The sequence below is a fragment of the Myxocyprinus asiaticus genome, chromosome 13 (assembly GCF_019703515.2).
Source record: "Myxocyprinus asiaticus isolate MX2 ecotype Aquarium Trade chromosome 13, UBuf_Myxa_2, whole genome shotgun sequence".
NCBI classification, from domain to species: Eukaryota; Metazoa; Chordata; class Actinopteri; order Cypriniformes; family Catostomidae; genus Myxocyprinus; species Myxocyprinus asiaticus.
Genome location: NC_059356.1, coordinates 45820299 through 45843608, shown reverse-complemented (window position 1 = coordinate 45843608; position 23310 = coordinate 45820299). Strand labels below are relative to the sequence as shown.

Genomic DNA, 23310 nt, shown 5'->3' with positions numbered 1-23310 from the left:
AAAAGCCTGGTCTAATATAATAAAGAACGGTTCCCACATGTTCGTTCGATCACTATTAGTTAATTAACAGCACGTCCGTAATAAACAATAAATTAATTAAACGTGCCTCCACTGAATGTTGCTGGTACTATTCTGTTTCTTATCCCTCTGCTGGATGATAACAGCCTAGCATTGGCCCAATGAGAGAGATTCAAAGAGTTTTTGAGTGAAGTTATCGATCGGATCATTTCTGCTGTTGTAGTTTGACAGTAATCTGAGATGTTGTAGCCTACATGCTTGGAAAGACTTTCAACAACAACAACAACAACAACAAAATTCTTTGGGTTTGTAAACCACTGTAATCTCAGGGAGAGTGAAAACAGCAGTTTAATGTGTAATATACAGAACTACATTCCTGAAGAGACTTTTCCCTCTTGCATTCGCACAAAAAAACAGGAATATTGACATAATCTAGTGCTGACTGTCTCCTCTAAAGTTATTTGTGCACAATACAATAGTAACAACCAAAGATGTGAGACTTTTAAGACAATCATAATAGTCCTGACATCAATGAACTGCTTTCAGAGTGTTACAACAATAAATAACCATTTGCAGATACCATATGTGGGATTCAATCCAGGGTCGCCGGCATGGGAGTCAGGCGCGCTAATGAGGAGGCTAAAGGCTACAGCCTCTAGCGTCTGTTGCTAGTGCACCTCTCGAGGCCAGGGGGGGTGAGGTTTACACTGCACAGCTATCACTTGCTAGCTGGCCTCCGTTACACTCACTCCCCAAAACCTCACTCCCATCCGGGTCACGGCACCACTGTAACCAGTCCTACCCGACCCAAGCGGGATTCGAACCGGCATCTCCGGCATGGGAGTTGGGCATGCTAACAAGGAGGCTAAAGGTTACAGCCTCTAGTGTCTGTCGCTAGTGTGCCTCTTGAGGCCAGAAGAGTGAGGTTTTACACTGCACAGCTATTATTAGCTGGCCTCTGCTACAAAAGTAAAGATTTATAGTGAAAAGGGAGTTACATTTTGGTCTGTTATCACTCAAAACCAACTGGATCACTTCAGAAGACTTTTATTAAACCAACAGAGTAGTTTGATGCTTTTATGTGTTTTTGGAGCTTTTGAGTTTTGGTACCCATTCACTTGCATTGTATGGACCAACAGAGATGAAATATTCTTCTGAAAATCTTAATTTATGTTCAGCAAAAGAAATAAAGTCATACACATTTGGGATTGCATGAGGCTGAGTAAATGATGAGAGAATTGTCATTTTTTGGTGAACTATTAGCATGTGAAAAAAGCGGAGCAGGTTGATGCAGGTTTGCAACGTCTTTTAACTCTTCCAAAGATCGCTTCAATGTCGCTCCATCACAGACTGTTGTAATATGCATGAAAATTTTCTTCAAGAAGCCTGATTTTTTCTTCTTTTTTTTTTTTTTCAGGACGTTAGTGATATTAAAACACAAACATATTGAAAGAACTTTACAGTGGATGGGTAACTGAGTGATCGGTGATTATGCTATGGAGCGAACTCTATTTGCACTGGGGAGCAGGAATGGATCTAGAGCTAAGTAATTAAAGCTGTGTTGTGCAGTTTTGGCTTCTTTAGCGACATCTGTGGTTGAAACCTAAAATTGCAAGTAACTTGCGAAGGGACATTTTTACATGAGTCGTGTTTAGGCCTGCACACTGCGTGGATGAATCTCATGGTTTGAGAAACAATCATTACATGACAAAGGCAAACATGAGGGCTTAATTACAAGGACATGGGAAAACACATGACAATGACAACCAATGAAAAATCAGCGGTTTAGGCTCTGGGTTGGGGGTTGGGGGTGACCAGAAGGGTGGGGGTTCAAGCCCCAGTACCGCCAAGATGCCACTGCTGGGCCCTTGAGCAAGGCCCTTGACCCTATCTGCTCCAGGGGTGCCATATCATGGCTGACCCTGCACTCTGACCCCAGCTTAGCTGGGATATGTGAAAACAAATAAATTTCACTGTATATATGCAAAAAATGTATGTATAATGTGTGACCAAAATAAAGGCTTCTATGCGTTTAAACAGATAAACTCTTGAAATCTGATCAAATTTTGGCCAATGGAAAGTGACAACAGCTTGTTCAGTTCAGCAAACTGAGGTAAAACAAACACACACTCAAAAACATACTTGAAACTACAGCAATGTTACAAAACACTCAGAAGTCATGAATATCAATTAACAATTTACAGTAACTTCACTGGAAAACATAGTGTGACAGGTTCTTAGTTCTCTTGTAAAGGAGAAAGCGGAAGCCGGATAAACAATCTATGTTTCTTTATTTCTACTCACTTTTCAGTATTTTCATCACTGTTTGCTTTTCAGCACAACATTCGCACACACAGCTTTGTGCATCTCTCTCTCTCTCTCTCTCTCTCGCTCTCTCTCTCTCTCTTCTGGTGGACTGGACTGCTCTTTTATATCCCTCTCAGCTCTCACTGCAAACACAAACAGCTGTTAGAGATAACTTCCCACAGGTGTCAATCCTTACTGTTCTTCCTCTCATGGCCTCGCTCTCCACACACGTTGCTCAGCCACGCCCCCATCACCACATATCCCCATCGCCGACTCAGGCCGGGGAGCCATCCAGGCTGTGACTTACTCCCCCCCCCCATTTCTACAGAGGAAATCCACCACAGCCATCTGCGCCCCCCAGCCTGTGGACCACCTTGACCTTAAAAGGCTGGAGCGCTAGATACCAATGGGTGATCCGCACTTCGGTATCCTTCATGTGATGGAGCCAGTGGAGCGGGGCATTGTCTGAACAGAGGGTGAAAGCATGTCCCAACAGATAGTACCGGAGAGTGAGGACCGCCCACTTGATGGCCAAACACTCCTTCTCTATCGTGCTGTACTTAGTCTCCCTCAGTGAGTCTCCCTACATTTTAAGCTAAGTTCAAAACCTCAAATCACCTTGTGTTTCGGTGGAGCCTGGTCCTACATCCATTTAGCCTGGTCATACAACATGTTGCAGGAAAGGACAATGTGATAACTGACACTTTGTCTCAGATGCCTGTTGTCCCTTAGAGGGTTAGAGATGTGTTCCCCACATCAGAGATGAAAGTGGATGTCAGAGGAATCACTTTGCATTGTTCCCCTTTATTTTAGGATTTGGATAAATGTATATAACTGTGATAATATAAAAAAATAAAAAAAAGAAAGAAAATGGTGGGGGGTGAAAATAAGGCTTTTTTTTTTTTAAAGGGGGGAAGGATGTTAAGAGGTAGTTAGGGATAGTATTGACGAACACAGAAGGTGGAGCCCAGATGGCGACATTCACCTTTGGGGAATAAGAAAGGCGCACATGCGTCAGACGATGCGGCCAGGGGTTTGAGTGTGGAACTCGTCCCGCTGAGAGTGTGAGGATATACGGCTCTATGTGAACCACTCTACCTCTTTCTCTTACGGTGATTGTTTCCAGGTGAGGAGTATTACTTTTGTCTTCATATCACCGTCATTTTAAACCTGAACTTTACCGACTGATGCCTGGGCTGGTCCGGGAAACCCGATCTCAACACTGCACGCCACCGGGCCAGAGTGACGCCAAGCCATCAGGTGAGTGGCCTCTCTCTGGGTGACCCCTAGCTGACACACACATATATCTATCCATACATTTGAGGAGGACTGACTCCCACATTATACTGCATCACGTAGGGATCATTGAATTTGCAGTTTGAGCACGGAATCCTGTTCAGCGGATCCCCAGACAGGATGTGTGTTTACAATTTTTGAGAAAATGAACCTACAAATGGTTTACTTATAGTTGTCTCTGCATATTTTCTTTTAACACAGAAAACATTACATCCTTCAGCTTTAAATAGGTTATCTGAATTGTTGTACATGCTTGAAAGAGACACAACAATAAAAATGTCTTCCTTGGGATTTGTGGCCTATTGTAAACTCAGGAGAGTGAAAACAGTTGTTAAATGTGTAATAAACTGATCCCAAGATTGTTAAGCAACCAAGAAACTGAACTTTGATACAGGATTGAGTCAGGAAGACTCTGAATGTGAAAAGAAGAGATTGAAACTAAACCAACTCTAAAACAACAAAGTTATTCCCTTACGACAGGGAATAGCAAATAAAAATAATTTAGAAGGACACTGAAAATTAAACACTGCCAGTGTTCAGTTAAAGGTAAGTCATGAACTAAGAAACAAATTTAGCTGAACAAGTCGAGCCTTGAGTGTGGCAGGTTTATGTTTTAACATAGACTGAGTTTAAAGATTTAATCTAATAATGTTTCTGTTTTCATTTTCATTTTATTAGTTGTGTCTTTCCAGGATGAAGTTAATTTGTGTAACTCTGCTCATTATTTGTGGAATTCAAGATTCAAGATCAGGTAATTATTCACACTTTTTTAAAGACCTGAAGTGTAACATGTTTGAAAGAGATGGAGTTAATACTTACTTATTTACTTAATTATTATCATTTAATTTATCTACTGACCAGATTTTGCCAAGATGTAATCATTTTGGTGTTTGCTGAAATTTGTCTTTTTTCCCTGTTTTTCCCTCTTCTAACAGAACAGTATAATGTAGTTGGACCCACTGATCCTGTCCTTGCTGTAGCTGATGAAGATGTGATTCTGCCCTGTACCATCAAACCCGACACCAGTGCTGAGGACATGAGAGTGGAGTGGTTTAGACTCGATTTACAAGACTCAGTAGTGCATCTCTATGAGGATCATAAAGACAGAAATACAGATCAGAGTCAGTCCTACAGAGGGAGAACACAACTGTTCAATCAAGAACTACAGAAAGGAAACGCATCACTCAAACTCTCAACAGTTCAAGTCTCTGATGAAGGACTTTACAAGTGTTTAATTCAGTCCAAATCCTGGTATGATGACATCACTCTTAATGTCACAGTTGAAGGTGAACAAACCATCGAAAACTTAATTTTCAATGTTAACAATGAACAGACCGTTCCTATCCGAGCCTGCTGCTCAACTCTTGTCCAGGCTCTCGTAATATCCAGAATGGACTACTGCAATGCTCTTCCAGCTGGCCTTCAGCATGACCAATTAAACCTTCACAAATGATCCAGAACACGACACCATTTTGGTCACATTTTTTGTGCTGGTCTGTTGTCAGCAACAAACTAGCACAAATAACAGAATTGCTTCTCATGTTTAGATCTTTTGAAATGTATTTAATTTCCTGTTACAGAGGCAAAATGACTTATTGTAATTGGCCTGCAGTAATTCTATTGTGCTGAAACCATAAGCAATTCCTGTAATGACATTTTGCAATTCTTATTCAGTGTTATAGGCAGAGAAAACTAATTCACCCAAATGCATGCTCTTAATTCTTGATTTCTGTAGCTGTAGGAACTCCTCCACTGATCACAATAGATGGGTTTGATTATTCTGGAGGGGTTCATCTACAGTGTGAATCCAAAGGCTGGAACCCTGAACCTGAACTTGTGTGGTTGGACCATGAAGGAGTCGCTTTGAAATCTGAAGCTACAGACACACAGAGAGACACAGACGGATTCAGCGTTAAACACACCATCACTGTATATAATAGTGACAGCAAATACCACTGCAGAGTCCAAATGAGACATCATATGCTGGAAACAGAGATTAATATCTCATGTAAGTACTGACATTGGTTATGTTTTTATTTTTCATGTTTTCATGCTAAGTTGATGCAGCACAAGATTATATTGGATAGGTACATTTCACTGGACACAGTGTGCTCAGTTGCTGATTCTCAGTTTTGTTTTGTAGGTAAAATGTTTAATTCTTGGAAGGTGTCAGTCATCTGGACTTCAGTCGCTGTCATGTTAAGTGTGATTGCTATAATACTGATCACTACGTTGGCTGTTTTTGTTAATAAAAACAGAGGTAACAGTCTTGTTCGTTTGGTCATGTTTAATATATTTAATGAACATGGAAGACTCGGCTAGTTCTCACAGTTTTTACTTTTACTGAACATTGAGCAGGAGATGTGAATTCTCATGAAGTCTTATTATTTTCAATGCTTTTTTCTGTTGTTTTTATTCTGACATCTCTTTAGTTTACAATCAACATTTACAGAGTGAGAAGAGGATAGTGGAAAATGGTGAATTTGTTTATATGACTTTACAAAGTTATCAGTTATTTTTAATTTAACAGTTAGTATTTGATCAGCAAAACATTTAATTCCAATACATAAACTGCTTAATGTTTTCCTGGTTTTCTATATTTAATACATTAGATGTATGATGCACCATTCAAATTATCCAGTTACTAGGATGAACATTTATGTAATGCCAAAACAACTTATAAATACATCTAAATGATCTTAATTCATGTTTTATATTTGTCGATGTTGTTCCTCAGTGTTAAGACATATTTATATTTCAATGCTCTTTTCTCTTGTCCTGATTGTACATTTTCTTCAGAACGCCATCAACATTTTGAGAATGAGAAGTGCAGCATACAAAAGAGTAAGTTTGTTTTATATTGCTTTCATTTTTTTCATTAAGTGTGCTCTGATCTCCAAAACAATCATTTAAAGACATACTGTGTAATCATATGTACAATAAATAGGTTCTATTTGATTTTGCTGTAGTTCAGATATATTGCAATTCTGATATACCGACGGTTTGAAATGTTTTAGGTTTTTGCTGCTTTTCTTATTCTGTTGTATAAGCTTAGTGGTGGCAAAAATGAATGATCTCACTATTGATCGTAAGATGAACCCCATTTTTGGACCCTATATAACTCTATATTTCCAATTTGTTTTAGTCATCACACTTTTAAGAAAACATGCAGGTGAGTTTTTCCACTATGCATTTGTTTGTTTTCCATCTGTGTTGTTTCTTTGTTGTATCACTTTGTATTGTTTTCATTGGTCTTAATTGTCCTTTAATTAACCCTAATTAATTATTTTTAAAGGAATGATACAATTTCTTCTTCCCTGAAAAACAATACAATTATGCACTTTTTATGCTATTTAGGAACTTTTTACTTGTACATTTCTCAAGTACACCATCCACTGTCATACGCAAATGAGCAAATTTATGTTAACCTCACTTCAGTAAAAACCTATACTTCTTTAAGTTGAAACATGAAGAAAATATGAGAATGTGTCATGTATTGGGGGCAGATTGCTGACATCTGATGGAAACAAAGAACAATTACATGACTTGAAAATCATGTCATGACAATAATCAGTCCCTCCAGGATTTCATGGCACTTTTTCCTGACATTTGCGGCCCAAAATGACTGAATTTGCTGCGGCTTTTCTCAAATTTGTGTTGTTTTGCAGTGAAAACTCGCAAATCTTTCATTATATACCTTTCATATTTTATATTGAATGCAAAAAATCAGAATATCACAACAACAATGTGCGAATAAACCCGTGTTTCGCGTGAGTCGGGGGGCATATGGGGGGGCCAGGCTTCGGGCCCCCTACTAGAACTGCCTCTGGTCACACTTCTGGGAGCACAGTGTGTGTGTGTTCCTCCACCATTATTACTTTACTGTGCAGATCCATAAGATATCTTTTCAAGATTTTTAAGATTTTATTCTGTAAATGTGTTTCAATTATAGTTTATACAAATTTATTTTTATTCAAAAAAAGTGCAAGTTTTTATGTGCATTTTGGAGATTTTATTCGCATCTTGGTGTTTCCATCCAGCAGTTTTTATGCGATATCCCAAAATGTGTATAAAAATATGTGGATGCAAACCCAGCTATAGAATAAGCATTAGCATTTTGTTACCAATAATTTATTTAAAAATAAATGATGAATTCAGTAGAGTCAATTAATAATAAAGTCAAGAAAATAAACAGTAATAAACAGAAATGAACAGTAATGGACTGTGAAAATTACATTTCTATAAAACATTTTAAAATGGCAAATTTTCTGCAGTGGTAAAATTTCTTTTGAACAGCAAAAATGAAGAAATTTCAAATGCATAATGTTTTGCACTTTTGTGGTCTACGTGGCTAAGTGGTCATTTTTTTATGACCACTTAGACTAAGTCTTTTACCACTCAGATTGAGGAAACAAAAATGAAAATCGTTCAGAAATGACCAAACAGTCCAGGATGGTTAATTGCTCCATGATGTTTTTTCACTATTGTTTAATATGCTCTGAAAAGTGACGTTGGGTCCTAGAAAAGAGCTATAAAATATTATTATATTATTCAATCCTTTTAACAGTGACTGTGACTCTGGATCCTGATTCAGCTCATCCACGTCTCATTGTATCTGATAATGGAAAACAAGTGAGAGACGGACACACAGAACTAAAAAAGGATGAAGACGAAGAGCAAAGTGACACCTTTGATGAATGTCTTGGTGTCCTGGGAAAGGAAGGATTCTCCTCAGGGTGTTTTTACTTTGAGGTGCAGCTGAAGGGGTTAACTGAGTGGTATTTAGGAGTTGCTAAAGAATTAATAAACAGAAAGGGGATGATCAATCTGCTTCCTATAAATGGATTCTGGACTGTGGCTCATAAAAATGGGTTCATGTATGTGGCTTTAGAGTCTGACTTTGCCTCTCTTTTCCAGACTGGGTGGCCACAGAGGGTGGGTGTGTTTGTGGATTATGAGGAGGGTCTGGTCTCTTTTTTTGATGTGGAGGACAGGTCTCAAATTGTCTCTTTCACTGGCCTGTCTTTCACTGAGAAACTATATCCATTTTTTGGTTTGGGGTATCTTTGTTCTAAAACCACTGGACAACTGATCATCTGTAATGATTTCTAACAAGATCAATTACTAAATGTACAATACCAAAAATACAAGGAAATGGTATTAGAAACATGTGGTGTAGCGGACTAAAGCACTGCACTGGTAAGTAGAAGGTTGTTGGTTCAATCCCCACAGCCACCATCATTGTGTGCTTGAGCAAGGCGCTTAACTCCAGGTTGCTCCAGGGGGATTGTCCCTGTAATCAGGGCACTGTAAGTTGCTTTGGATAAAAGCATCTGCCAAATGCGTAAATATAAGTATAGTAATGCAATTAAAGGTGTTGCAATATATGCTGCAAGTTTTTTTTATGGAACACCACACAAAATATCCCCATTACCTGACAGTATAATAAACAACGCCTGCGCCAAACACCAGTCCAACCTTCAAACAATATACCAATTGTCCAGATGTGTAGACTCAATAAGTATAATCCAAAGTCAAAAAATGTGTTTGCTCCCAAATAGGAAAAAAGTCTTACATTAATTTATTTATTCAGAGGCCGCAACAGAGTAAAAATGCGCAAAAGTGCCAAGTGCACATTTTTTTACTCTGATGTGACCTCTGAATAATAAAAATTTGAGTGCGAACTCATTTTATAACCTTCCTATACCTGCCAGACATGACTAAATTAGGTGTCCTGAAATGTCAAAATTTCAGACAGTGTATGATTGTAAAGATATTCTTTGCGTGTGAACAAATGGTGGCAGATTAGATTCCTTTAAACATCGCTATGATTTTCAAAGAAAATTGGTCCGAGTATTTCCGTGGTTTAAAGGGGTTCTGATGGAATCCAATAAAAGATCGGTCTTTTTCCCACCACTTCTGTCTTTGACAGGTGGTGATGTTGCCAAGTCTTTTGGACTTGTATATTAGATTTCTTTAAACTTATTCTATAGACCATTTCATTAGTATTCAGCGGTGACGTCACTGACCCATGAACATTTCCTGCTTGTTGTCAAACTATTTCAAAACAACAGCACGAGGCGCTTCATTCGTAACTTATGTTAAAACGAACAAGGGTGTAGATTTGGCTTGAAACTTTTGGGGTTGCTGCGTGAAGCATTTACATGTTTCCACTGATCATGGTATAAATAATTGGGGGTGAGGGGGTTGTACTTGCTTGTTTTGATTATTTAGGGGTTACCTCCCCCATCCCCCCCAGAATCTATGCCCCTGAACACAACTGTCATAATGGCTCAGAAATGCGTCCGAGACATTAGCGTTCCTTTGTTATTGTTTACATGCTTGAAATGTCAAGTCATTTTTATTTGTATAGCACCTTTCACAACACACATCATTTCAAAGCAGCTTTACAGAAGATCAGGCATTAACAGAAGATAAAACTGTAATATCTATAATGTCTTAGAGTCATCATTGTGTAGTTTGATAAAATACGATTGTGAATTGTGTTTAAAAATAAGTAATTAAATAATAATTGTATTTATAACCCCAGTGAGCAAGCCGAAGGCGACTGTGGCAAAGAACACAAAACTCCATAAGATGTTGGTTAATGGAGAAAAATAACCTTGGGAGAAACCAGACTCACTGTGGGGGTCAGTTCCCCTCTGGCTAACATCATGAATATAATGCCAATATTAGTTATGTATAGTGCAAGTCATGGTTTAAAATGATTAAACTAAGTAAATGTTAAGGGTCAGTGATTAAAGATTTTGTATACTATATATTGTAATAGAGAAAAATTGTTGAAGATTGTGTATGAACATTGTACACTTTCATGAGAGGTCTCTGGGAGTTGCTGCAAAAAGCAGGTTTGATCATACTGAGCTGACTATTATCATAAGGCTTGCATTCATTGCGGTAAATAGCCTATACCACACTATTTTAGGTACTCATTTTACTCATCTTTTGTCATGTAATCTTCATATACATTTTTACATATAATTTTTTTACATATACATTTTTACATACTTTGGTTGTCTAGTACAAGGAATAGTTCACCTAAAAATGAATGTTGTATTTATTTACTCACCTTCATGTCATTCCAACCTTGTATTATTTCCTTTCTTCTGTAAAACACAAAAAGACACAGGCAGGATGTCAGGACTTCTGTTTTCCATACAAAAAAGTGGATGGTGATTCATACTGATCTTCAAAACACACATAAATATGCCATATAGGTAGTCCATCAAAAGGGCCGTAGCTAGGTATTCGTGGGCCCCCCACCGTTTTTTTTTTTTGTAAAACATTTTTTAAACATTGCATTTTTTATTAGTATTTTTAAAGCGTATTAATGCTCATGTTTAATACATGCAAATCCATTTTACTCTGTGATTTTTTTTCCTTTTATTCACGCCACTCCAAAGGCCCTTCCTCAATAACAGCATAATGCCATAATAAATACAACAAAGTCAAAAGAGCTGATTATATCAGGTTGTTAACAAACAAGTTAGCAAATTCACAAAAGAAACATATAAACAGTATATATATATATATATATATATATATCATACCTTTTAAAGTGTAGATCTTTGCAGATATTTTGCAGATTAATTGCTCATATTTTCACTCTATGTGAGTTTGTTGCATGTTTATATCTGCAGTGTTTTAATTCCTTCCACAGATTATTCTTGAGAAAACTGAAAAGCCCAGTGCTTTGACAAGTGCTGTTTCTGCCATCCTTTAAACAAAGTAAGCCTCAAAGACTCAAACAAAGTCACAATGTAATATTTTTATTTTCTGCATTTTTATCAGGCGTGAGTATTATTCAGTAAGCCGCACTTCAGCTCCCTGCGATATGAATAAAATACGAAAATGACTATGTACTGCTCATAGCTTTACTGTTTGCTGATTTTATTTACACTGCTGTTATTGTATTTGTTGTAACTTGCAGTTATTTGTCATTCTGTGATTATTCAGAGCTCATCTTATACTTAATATGTTGTTTTTGGTTGTCACCATTATTGTGATTTGTATGTTAAATAATGAAGGCCATGTGAGTTACAGCATAAGAAGCACATAAAAACCGTGCCACTGTGTAAGTGATTCCAAAATCAAAGTCATGGTATTATTTTGACCTTACTCATTTTATTGAATTCTCACTCCGTTACGGGTCTGCGGGGCCATGTTGGAGCCCAGGTGGCCGCCTAAATCACCTGTAGGATGGGTGGTACTTGCGCATTTCCCAGCGGCCCACTGGGAAAACGCCCAGTGCTCCCGATGACCAGTCCGCCCGTGCATCCAGCCACAGTATTGTCACAATGTATGCGTGCAGTCATCGTTTGAAGTCCGTTGTTGATTAAAGCACTGAATCCAGCAGAAACTTCGGCAATATCCTCATATGTTGAAGTGCTTATAAGAGACGCCACTGCTTTCAGCTCACAGTCATTGGCCGGAGCCTGCCGTTTTTCATTCCTCATTTGCATAAAGCAGAGGAATTTCAAATATGTTAACACTCTTGACCACCCTCAACGCTTGCTCCACGCCGCTGTCAATCCCACAATCCACCTCGAGAGCGTGGCGCTCGACTTCCATAAGAATGAATTGAAAACGCTCGCTCACCACGTGCCAGTGGACACATACCGTTAGTCTTCTGAAACCTAACCTAGACTTTAGATTGATTCGAGCGCTCACTCACCGTACTCATCTGTCTCGTTCGCATGCCACTCTGTTTAACAACATACAGCGGAGGGAAGGAACAAAATGTTTTTGAGAGGACGGAGGGGAGAACTTGTTGAATGATTAAAACTACTTGCAAGATGCATCGCACAGGGCATGCTTTATGGATTAAACATTTTATATTGTGCCACAATACATAAAATAATTATACTTGATTTTATATGATCCATTTTACTGCAACTTTTGACCTGTGGGCCCCTAGAACCGTTACCACCTTTCCCCCCACTAGCGACGGCCCTGACTCTACCCCAGTATTCCCAGTAGGTGGCAGGAGGAGACGGATAACCAGATAGAGAACACAAACAATAACAAATTCAATTCAGTTCGAGGCTAAAACACCCGGCCCCTAATTGTGGAGTACACAATTAGAGAAATAGGGATTTTCTACCTTTTCAACTTCAGAATAGCTACAGTTAGCCTGACTGTTTTCTGAGTGTTTCCAGCTTTTTCCCAAACAGTTCACTGCAGCAAAAGTTAACCAGCAAATGGTGACATAGAAGGTCTCAGAATCAGGAGTGCATTTGTTTAATTCTCGCTAATATCCTGACCAATAATTTGTTGTGGAGATCATTTAAAGCTTGTTTTGCCATTTTGGGTTTGGCCCACTTTTTTATTTTATTTATTATTATTTTTATTTTTTCCAGGAGTGTAGACACTAGCAGAATTTTTATTATGATAAACATTAAACTTGATTAAAACTTGATTCTTACAATGCTGAATACACTAAACTAATTCACTTGGTGGTGTTGTGTTCTATGATCTCAGCTGAATGAAAATGCACGTGCACAAACATGAACACACAGTTATAAACACTGCACGTTATTTAGTCTAACATCAATTAATTACAATACAGCATGTAATTATTACACAATTATTTTAGTAGCATGTACTGACATATATTGACATACTCTTCTACTCTAAGAATGTCAGATGGCTACATGTCATCTTCATTTGCTCACCACAGTGGATTGTAAAGCGGCACAAATAGTGGGATTATTGTCAGGTGTGCGCACTCATGTCAATGAGCAACAGACAGGGGCAGAGTGGCCATGGGGAGTTAAATGAAGGGGGCGGTAAAATGAAGGGGGCCCCGTTCAAAGAGCAGGTGATAATGTTACAGGCTTTCTCTCCCTTTTGCAAGGAGGAAGAGTGCTTGTTAAGTACAATCTGCCCAGGGCACTGCGCATATATGTTGAGTGCACCAGTCAATTTAGACTAACAGACCAGCTCTTTGTATACTTTGGAGGCGCTCCAAAGTCATGACAGTCTCTAAACTGAGACTATCCACTGGATCGTAGAAGCAATTGCGTCTGCCTATGATTCACAGGGCACAAAGTGCCCAATTAGGGTTAAAGCCCACTCAACCAGAGGCGTAGCTTCCTCTTGGGGTAAAGGGCCTTTCCTTGTTGGACATCTGCCTGGCTGCATGATGGGCCTCCCCTAATACTTTTGCTAGATTTTACAATCTAGATGTCTCTTCCATATCTTCCTAGGAAACTGACATTAGCCATAAGGTATTGATGCTGTTCCACCATGTGTGAAAGATCATTCTATTGGTAATTGTACAGACTACTGGCGCCCCCTAGTGTCTGTAAAGCATTAAGGGTTGCATTTTCATCCTAACATTACATATTTACTCCACTAATGGTTAGGGTTAGGTTTGGGGGGTACAATTGTAAAACAGAGAAATTCCTTATATCTTTGGAAATCCATGTTCCCTTTCTGTTGTACTGAGTACAGTACCCATCAATGATGTACATATCATTATGTACACTCTTAAAAAAAATAAAGGTACCAAGAAGGTTTTTTTGCAGCGATGCCATAGAAGAACCATTACTGGTTCCCCAAAGAACCTTTAGTGAAAGGTTCTTAAAAGAACCACTTGTGAAGAATGTTTTTATATTTTATACAACCTTTTTCCACAACAAATAACCTGTTGTGCAATGGGAAGGTTTCATGGATGTTAAAGGTTCTTCATGGAACCATAGATGCCAATAAAAAACCTCTAATTTTAAGAATGTAAATCAAACTGCATTAGAATACAAGTATTATATGCACATTTTTACGCACATTTTCTTGTACATTTATGTTGAATTACTTTACAACTTTATCTTTATTTTTTATTTTTATCAAACTGTAATAAATATGATTAAACACAAATGTGTTGAATTGCTGACAGTTTTGTTCTGCAGATAAAATGATAAATTCTTTGAGGATGTCAGTCATCTGGACTTCAATTGCAGTTGTGTTCAGTGCGATTGCTGGACCAATGATGGTTGTTTTTGGTTATAAGCACAGAGGTAAAATTCTTATTTGTTTTTACATATTAAATACATTTTATGTGAAAAAATTTGGGAGACTGGGTTAGAAAGTATTGAATTAAAAAATATATTTACAAATGTAAGAAGAGTTTGAATTCATCTAGATAACCGTTACTAGAGAAAACAAACATACTGTATGTAATTGGACTTAAACCTACTGGATATAGCCCAATTTTAACAACATTGTAAATCAAGATTATTTTTCATTTATTCCATTGCCAGATGTACTCTTACTGTCTGTTAACATACACATACACCTAAATTATCTTAGTTTTATTTCTGTTGTATATTGATTTATAAAGGCATTCATTCATTATTAATTTTGACTCTGTTTTGATCCGCAAAACATTTTGTTTACACAAACAGTGTAATCATATCTAATAAAATCAGAAACATAAACTGTCTAACATCAGCCGTCAACTTCTTGGTTTTCTCATTTTCAATTTACATTAAATTTACAGAATGAGAAGAGGAGAATGCGAAAAGGTGACAAAATATTTAATTACCACATATTTTGTAATTATATTTAAGTAAAATGGGTAAAATTATTCAGCTATTCAGATGCATGAACAATCTAAAATCTTGGTTTTATCATATTTTATATGTTAGATTTACAGAAAGAGAAGAGGACAGTACAAGAAGGTGAATTTGCTTATGTATATTTTTTTGGTGTCTAATTTTATCTAAATTTTTTGAGTGCATATTTTTATTTAATTACCACACATTATACATTTGCACATATACAGTGAAAATCTTTTTTTCACATATCCCAGCTAAGCTGGGGTCAGAGTGCAGGGTCAGCTATGATATGGTGCCCCTGGAGCAGATAGGGTCAAGGGCCTTGCTCAAGGGCCCAACAGTGGTAACTTGGCAGTGCTGGGGCTTGAACTCCTGACCTTCTGATCAGTAACCCAGAGCCTTAGCCACTGAGCCACCACTGCCCCTTTTAAATGAATTATGTTTGATTTACAGCAATCCAGATATGTAAACAGTCCAACATGCTTTTGGTTGTCTCATATTTAATTTAAAATAGATTTACAGAATGAGAAGAGGAGAATGCAAGAAGGTAAATTTATTTATATAGTTATTAATTCATTATTTATTATTTAAGTCTGTTTTGATCCACATAATATTTAATTAACACATTCTGTGTACACATAATAATCACGTAATTCCAGAATAATTCACAAGGTTGCAGATAGACATTTGGATCCTTTTTTTTTTTCATTTAAAAAAAAAGAAAGAAAAAAAATAGTTTACTAATGCTTTCTCATATTGAAACATAAAAATGATTTAAATTTATCGGTTAGGTTGGTAATTGTTGTTACTTTGTGTAATGAAACAATGATACAATTGTAATGCTCTTTTGTCTTGTCTTGACCTTCCTTATATTTAATTTGTCGATCTCATTCAAAACAACAGCAGGTGGCGCTGTAATATCGGAAATTCTTCAGGACCAGCGCAGTAGTTGTTATTGTTTACATTACTGGAAAGGTCTATAGACTCTTTATAACTCTTTATAATTTTTTTGTGATCACACATTTAAGATCTCACCCTGTGTATTTAGTTTTCTTACTCTACAGAATTTGAACCAAATTTGTTTTCAGTACTACAGTCTTTTTCTTCTTCTTTTGGCTGCTCCCATGTTTGATGAATTTGAAATATTTCATAATTTATTACGGTCCCTTTAAATATATGAAATTTGTATGCATAATTTATAGTATTTACATTGAGTTAACATTATGTATAACAATTGTTAAAATGGTACTGTCTCTTTAAGAACAGTGGCTGGTCAGCGAATGTTTCAGTGGAGAGGTTTCTTTACCACATCCATGCTTTGCGTTTGAATTATTCTGACTATAAATAACAAAACAGGTATTAAAAGAGACTTAAATGAAAATCGATTGCGTAGATCTCAACTTTAAAAGAAAATTGGCCCCAGGGCACTTGCTAGTCATAATCCGCCCCTGACTACAGTACATCAATAAATTTGTATAGGCACATGCTTATTTTATTGATTGATTGATTGATTGGTTGATTGCATAAATCCTTTCGAAAGTTCTTATGCATTGCTGGAATCAGTATGCAACATGCAGCTTGCAGCATTATTTGTATTTTGTGTGTCCCAGTAGATGCCACGTCAAATGAAACACTAGGGGGAGAGAAAGACCAAAGATATGTGTGATAATGAACATACTTGCATTTTTTCCTAATGTGAATTAAATTAGGCATTGATTACGTTATTAATGCCTTTTTCTGACATTTCATTCTTTACAACAATCAAGAGCTACAGTGGCCCCAAGAAATATTTGAACACTTAAGCCACACTTAAAAAAGTATGCATATATTTGATACAATATTCACTACTAGTCACTTTGGGGCATGTTTGTATTTGGAAGTCTTGCTATGACTGTTAAAATGGGTGCCAAAATAAACACGTGCCAAAGACGCAGTATGTATGGAAACCAGCCTAACAAAAGCAAAGCTCTGTTGTTGCCAGAAAGCATAGCACATTTTGCAACAGGTAGGTGTCACACTCCTCATAGGTAGACCTCATAGGTCCTCTCATTCATCGGTAAGGCATCCATAAATGGTGATTTACTGTCATAACACTCAAAAAAGTATTTTACTGATGTCATGTCCATTATATGACTGACTTAGAAGACTCACATCTTTGGTTGTTACTATTGTATTGGGTACAAACAACATCAGAAGAGACAGTCAACACTAGATTACATCACTGAGGGGTTCCCAGTTTTGGTTCCTTAAACCAAAACCAGTTGCTTAAAGGAATAGTTCACTCATAATGATAATTCACCCTCATGTTGTTCTAAACCTGTATGGCTTTCTTTCTTCTGCAGAACACAAATTAAGATATTTTAAGGAATGTATGAGATGTTTTTCTCCATACAATTCAAGTAAATGGGGATCAAAATGTTCAAGCTTTAAAAAAGCACATAAAGGTAGCCTAAATTAATCCATACGATTGATGCATACGCAGAGCGCTGTACACAAACCACTTTGGCTATTTTGAAAAGGAGGGTTGAGTTTTCTGGGATACTTTTAAAATGTATCACTGTTGCCAAAAGGTTAATAATAAACTAGAAAATGCAAATGCAATGTCTTATTATTGTATGATGACACTGGGATTGAGAACCTAGCAACCAAGTGCAGCATCACCTTATTTCAAATAAAAAATTACTTAAAAAGTGAGTTATGAATGGACGATATTTTTGAGACATGCACCTTTCAAAGCTTTCACAGTGGAAGGTAAAAGTAAAACTGATGACATTGTGGCATTGCCATTGGGCTGGATATCAAGATTCATAGTGAATAAGGACCACAAGACTGATAAAAGCTCCGGCATCGCAATCCTCTGCCAGCACCCACCTTCGACAGCCATCAAGGAGCTGTTGGGCAAAGGCAATCGCATTCGATGAACGGCAGCATTGCCGGTGTTGCTCCGGATTGTGGCCGACCCGCTGCAGGATGGCCCACTATAGGTCCGTGTACTCCAGGATACTCACGACCAGCAGTTGTTGGGCTGCAAGCTGTGCTTTGTCGGACAGCAAGGGCAGCAATTGGGCTGCACACTGGGTGTTGGGCCAGCCCCACACTCAGCCACCCACTCGAAGAGCTCATTGAAGGTTTCGGGTTCATCTTGCGGTCCCATTGATGTGGGGTTGCGGCCGGTGTCGCTGCTGGAGTGCTCCCCTGGGCCATCAGGCTCTGTAATACCGGTCGGTCCTCTGCCTGGGCTTGGAGCAGGAACTGGAAACGCTGTTCCTGCTGCGCACTTAGGTCCAGGGGGGCTTGATGTTGCATTTGTGGATGCCAGCAAGAGTCGTGATGACATCAGCTAATGGCGAGGACTCCATGACAACGTTTTCTTCCTCCTAATCCCGGGTTTCGGCACCACTGTGATAGGTTCTTTGCTTTCTTGTAAAGGAGGAAGCGGAGATGGCGAAATCCAACTTAAAAAGGTATTTTATTTTTTCAATAAACAAAACTTGTTTTTCGACTTCATAAATACGCACACACACAGGCTTTGTGTGTCGCTCTCTCTCTCCGGTGGTCTGGATCACACCTTTCACAGCAAACACAAAGCAGCTGTTAAAGGTGATTTCCCACATGTCAACCCTTACCGCACTCACTCTCTCGCTCTCCAGAGAAGTCACTTGGCCAACCCCCATCACTACAACTTGATTTTACAGACCCAGTAGTGCATCTCTATGAGGATCATAAAGACAGAAACACAGATCAGAGTCAGTCCTACAGAGGGAGGACACAAATGTTCTTCAATCAAGAACTACAGAAGGGAAACACATCACTCAAACTAGTCTCTGATGAAGGACGTTACAAGTGTTTCATTCAGTCCAAATCCTGGTCTGATGACATCACTGTTAATGTCAGAGTTGAAGGTAAGCAAACCAGTATTGAGAGTTTAGTTATGATACATGCTTTGTATATGACACTGTTCTATAATATTTTTGGTGCTGGTCAGTAACAAATTAACGCAAAGAGACAACTTTATCTGTTTTTTCATTGTTGATCTCTGTAGATGTAGGAACTCCACCACTGATCACAATAGATTAATTTTATTATTCTGGAGGGGTTCATCTACAGCATGGGGTTCTTAACGGGGGCAGGACGCCCCCCAGTGTGCATTTAAAGGATGCCAGGGGGTGCTGAGAACAAATTAGTAGAGAGGGGGGTGTTAGGTTACAAATGGGGGGGCGTTAATCAGTCATGTTAATCAAATCTATCTTCAAGTTCCTGTTTGCATTAAAATGTTTATCTAGACTCCATTATACGGGTTGGTATGCATTTGTACCGCAGTTCACCTGATTCTGGAGTCTAGCGACACACCTGAAGTATCTGGTTTAGCAGCGTCAAATACACAGGTTAAGTCACAACGCTGTTGACCATCGATCACTCTCACTTGGTCGAAGGCCTGCTTGAGGGTTTTGTCTCGCGACTGCTCCAAAGGAAAATCCCCTTTGGGAAATCCCCTGAGGATGGGAGGGGCTGCAGCCTCTCCTCCTCTCACGTCATCCTGACGTGGAGCTGACGAAGATGGCCCTGGCTCCACCTCCCCTGCCAGAGCATCGCACATTTCACATCTCGTTGCTTTTGTTCAGGGGGGACGGAGTGGTAGACAGGCCGGATGGCTCCCCGGCCTGAGTTGGGCGATGGGGATATGTGGCAGCGGGGGCAGGGTCGAGCATCCGTCCGGAGAGAGAGTAAGAGGTAAGGGCGCTTACACCTGAGCTAGATTATGTCTAACACTTGTCTCTAATTTCAGTGAGCATAGGGAGAGCGGCATATAAGCGGCCACACCACCAGTGGAGGGGGAGAGAGAGTCAGAAATCAAGAGTCCCGCTGAGTAGCTGAGGAGTTATTGTGAAGCTAATGAGTTTTTGTGAAGCTGTAAGCCCAGAAAAGTTGACCATAAAAAGGAAACCTGGTTCCCTGTGTCCTCCTTCCCTCCTACTGTGAAGTCCGTTCCAGTGTACATCACTGTGTTATGTGTGCTGCTCTCAGAGCAGGAGAAATCTAAAGGTTTACATCAATGTGTTATATGTGCTGCTCTCAGAGCAGGAGAACTCTATAGGTTTACATCAATGTGTTATATGTCCCAATATGCATTAAACCACTATAAAATAAAATTAGTACAAAAGTAAAAGTGAAAAATAGGTGAACCACTGAACAAGCCTAATTTAATTTACAGTAATAAGGTCAGAATTATGGAATTTATCAGAAATCACAGAGAAAATATAACAGATTTTTTATTTTTATTTTTTTATTTTTTTAATTATATGAAATTGTTAACATCATAACAAGCTTTTGTTCATTTAAATGTATTTGTAGGCTGTGCATAGGTGGATGGTTAGAAGAGATGGAGGGAACTTGCCAGTGAATCAAAGAAATATTGTGATTCAAGCAGTGGTGTCAATGAAATCCTGTTAACGGTAACATTCTTTACAAGTCACAAATCACTTTATTATTTAGAAATTATGTGAATACTTTCAATTACATTGGATTGCTCAAGCATGTACAGTATATTTATTTAGCTTTGTTGTATTTGAATTGGATGTTATTATGTTTTTTAATAAACTGTCTTTAAATTAATGTAACATGTTTATATATGTAACTTAATGTTGCACCTTTTCTTTTCAGGAAGAAAAGTTTAACAACATGTCAACGAGAAAGTGTGAGGAGCTGCATACTAGTCTTGGTAGTTCACATGTTTCTACATACTTGAAAAATCAGTGGATCTGTTTTGGAGCGTTATGGTCCAATTTTGGCAGGTCATTCTATCATCATAACAGTGAAATCAACAAAAATGCAGAGAGGTAAAATCCTTAATATATTACAGTAAAATTATATTGAAAATAACATATGACAAATGTTTTTTGAGGATGTTCCAAGGTCATCTTTTTGCCACAGGTTTTTCCTTACAATGAAGTACCAGTTTCTGAAAGGAAACACAACTAGCAGAATTGATTAGATGCTTCGCTGTGGTGATGTCTGAATATGAAATATTACTGGTAAATATAGTTTCACTCTATAACTGTTGTTTTTAATGATGACAAATTGTAATTAACAATTACAAAGGTCATGTGACCAAGTTTTGTTAATGTTTGATTGATTATACTTAATGCAGTTGATCAGAAGTTGAAAAATGTATCAGTTTTTACAGTTACAATTTATGTTTCAATCATACAATGTTCTTGCACATTTTTATCTATGAAAATGTTTTCATGATTTTTTTTGTATTAAATTATAATTGCTGTGTTGAATGTCCCGAGATTCGTGGCTTATGTTATTTTATGTAAACAATTAAACAATGGATCAACAAAAACATGGATTGTGCGCTGATTATTTATTTATATAGACTGATTGTTTTATTTATGATTAATGATGCATGAATGTATGAATATATAAAATAAATGATGAAAACTGAGGTTATGAGAACATTAAGGGAACGTTAGGGGAACGTTCTGCAAACCTACAAACAACATTAAATGTACCGTAAAAACGTTCCTGGCTAACAAAACAAACCTAAAAAAATGTATATTCTGGGAATGTTCTGGGAACCAAAAACTAACGTTTCCAGAACGTTATGTGAACCAAAAATTGTTAGCTGGACTGTTACTGGAAACACCTGAGCCACACTAAGTAGAATGCGGTTGTGCAAGTTGCCCATTGCATGCGTACAAAAGGACAGGACACGAGATATTCCCAATGTGAGTAAAGTGGATTTATATTTTGATTATGATATGATTTTAAGTTATCTAAACACATTTTGAAAATAACATTTGTGCATTGTGAAACTGAGTACGGTAATTAATGCTCTGTGGAATACTGGATACATTTGCCATTTCTGCGGATCGACTGCCCCCTAGTGGCCAGATGCATTGTGTTGTTTTAATTGTGTTGTGTCTTTACTTGTTTGTGTTGTGAACTTTTGTTTGCTTTGCAAATTTCTTTGTATTGTGCACCTCCGGACCACCGTAAATCACTATGTAACACAATTTTTGTTCCTGGGTAGTAAGTGTTATTTCCTAATTGCTTATGCCTCAAAAGTATTTAAAATGGTTATTATTCCCCACAAACTTTGCTTTTGTGACCAGGACAGTGATATTTTGAAATTTACCTATTTCCAATGAGAAAATGGGCGAATTTGTGTCTTTTTGTTCACATAAAGTCAGAAAAAACAACATATGAATTCAAATTAACATGTATTTATACTAAAGTAATACAAAAATGACTACAAAAGATTTAGAAGTGAGTAGTTTTTCGAGATTTATGATTATACTGTAAATCACTTTCATGAATCAGCCCCCAAATGTACTTATCATACTTCAAGGCATCCAGCAAAGTCTTGATGCTGTTGTAATCCTCTTTGAGGTGAGCCAGGGGAAGAGACAGGTACTTGTTACCATTATGGAGCAGCGTGGCTTTGAGGTTCCTGGATGAGCTGTCAATGCAGAGGCGCCACTCATTCTGGTTACAGGCAATTCCGATTGCCTGGAACAGACTGGTCACATTTTGGCAGAAGCAGAGCCTATCTTGACGGGTGAAGAAGCTGAAAAAAGGTTGGTGACGCTTCCTCTGATCTGCGACTTGCACACTTTCATCCAACAAGTTCCATTGCTTGAGCCTAGATGTCAAAAGCTCAGCATTGGACTTGGTGAGACCAAGATCTCTAATAAAGTCATTGAGGTCTTTTTGGTTGGGGTTGTATGGGTTTCTCTCCTCAGCTCTACCTCTGAAGTTATCATCTGGATCTACAACGTCTTCCTCGCTCTCTGACTTGCTGCTCTCTTCTAAAGACGGCTGCTCTCTCTCTGGAGGAGTGGGTACAGGGAGCTCATGGCAGTGTGGCACTGGGGCGATGGATGATGGAGGTCCGGATACGTGACAGCAGGTGCATTCTTGCCAGTCCGACATTTGGAAGGGTCCACCATGCAGAAGTAGCAGTTGCTTGAGTGGTCAGTGGGTTCCCGCAAAATTCTTGGGATAGCGAACTTCATGGCTCTTTTTTCCCTCTGTACCATCCTACAAAAATACATTTAATTCACCCATGACTAATGTGTAAGAGATTCACGCAACATTTTCCATATATATA

The 23310-nt window shown here is 38.1% G+C and overlaps 1 protein-coding gene across 1 annotated transcript; it reads left to right on the top strand.

The window, feature by feature from the left end:
- The first annotated feature begins 3512 nt into the window (after positions 1-3512).
- LOC127450998 (butyrophilin-like protein 3) lies at positions 3513-8733 on the top strand. The gene is made up of 6 exons (XM_051715479.1): positions 3513-3585; positions 4300-4372; positions 4483-4907; positions 5357-5629; positions 6767-6793; positions 8189-8733. Exons 1-6 carry the CDS (start codon positions 3513-3515, stop codon positions 8731-8733), a joined length of 1416 nt encoding a protein of 471 aa, XP_051571439.1.
- The last annotated feature ends 14577 nt before the right edge of the window (positions 8734-23310 follow it).

Excerpts from the sequence above, each read along its gene's own strand:
- LOC127450998 (XM_051715479.1), top strand. The coding sequence starts at position 3,513 with ATGCCTGGGCTGGTCCGGGAAACCCGATCTCAACACTGCACGCCACCG. Across the intron at positions 3,586-4,299 it reads GAGTGACGCCAAGCCATCAG|TTGTGTCTTTCCAGGATGAA; the intron begins GTGAGTGGCCTC and ends TCATTTTATTAG. Across the intron at positions 4,908-5,356 it reads TCTTAATGTCACAGTTGAAG|CTGTAGGAACTCCTCCACTG; the intron begins GTGAACAAACCA and ends TGATTTCTGTAG.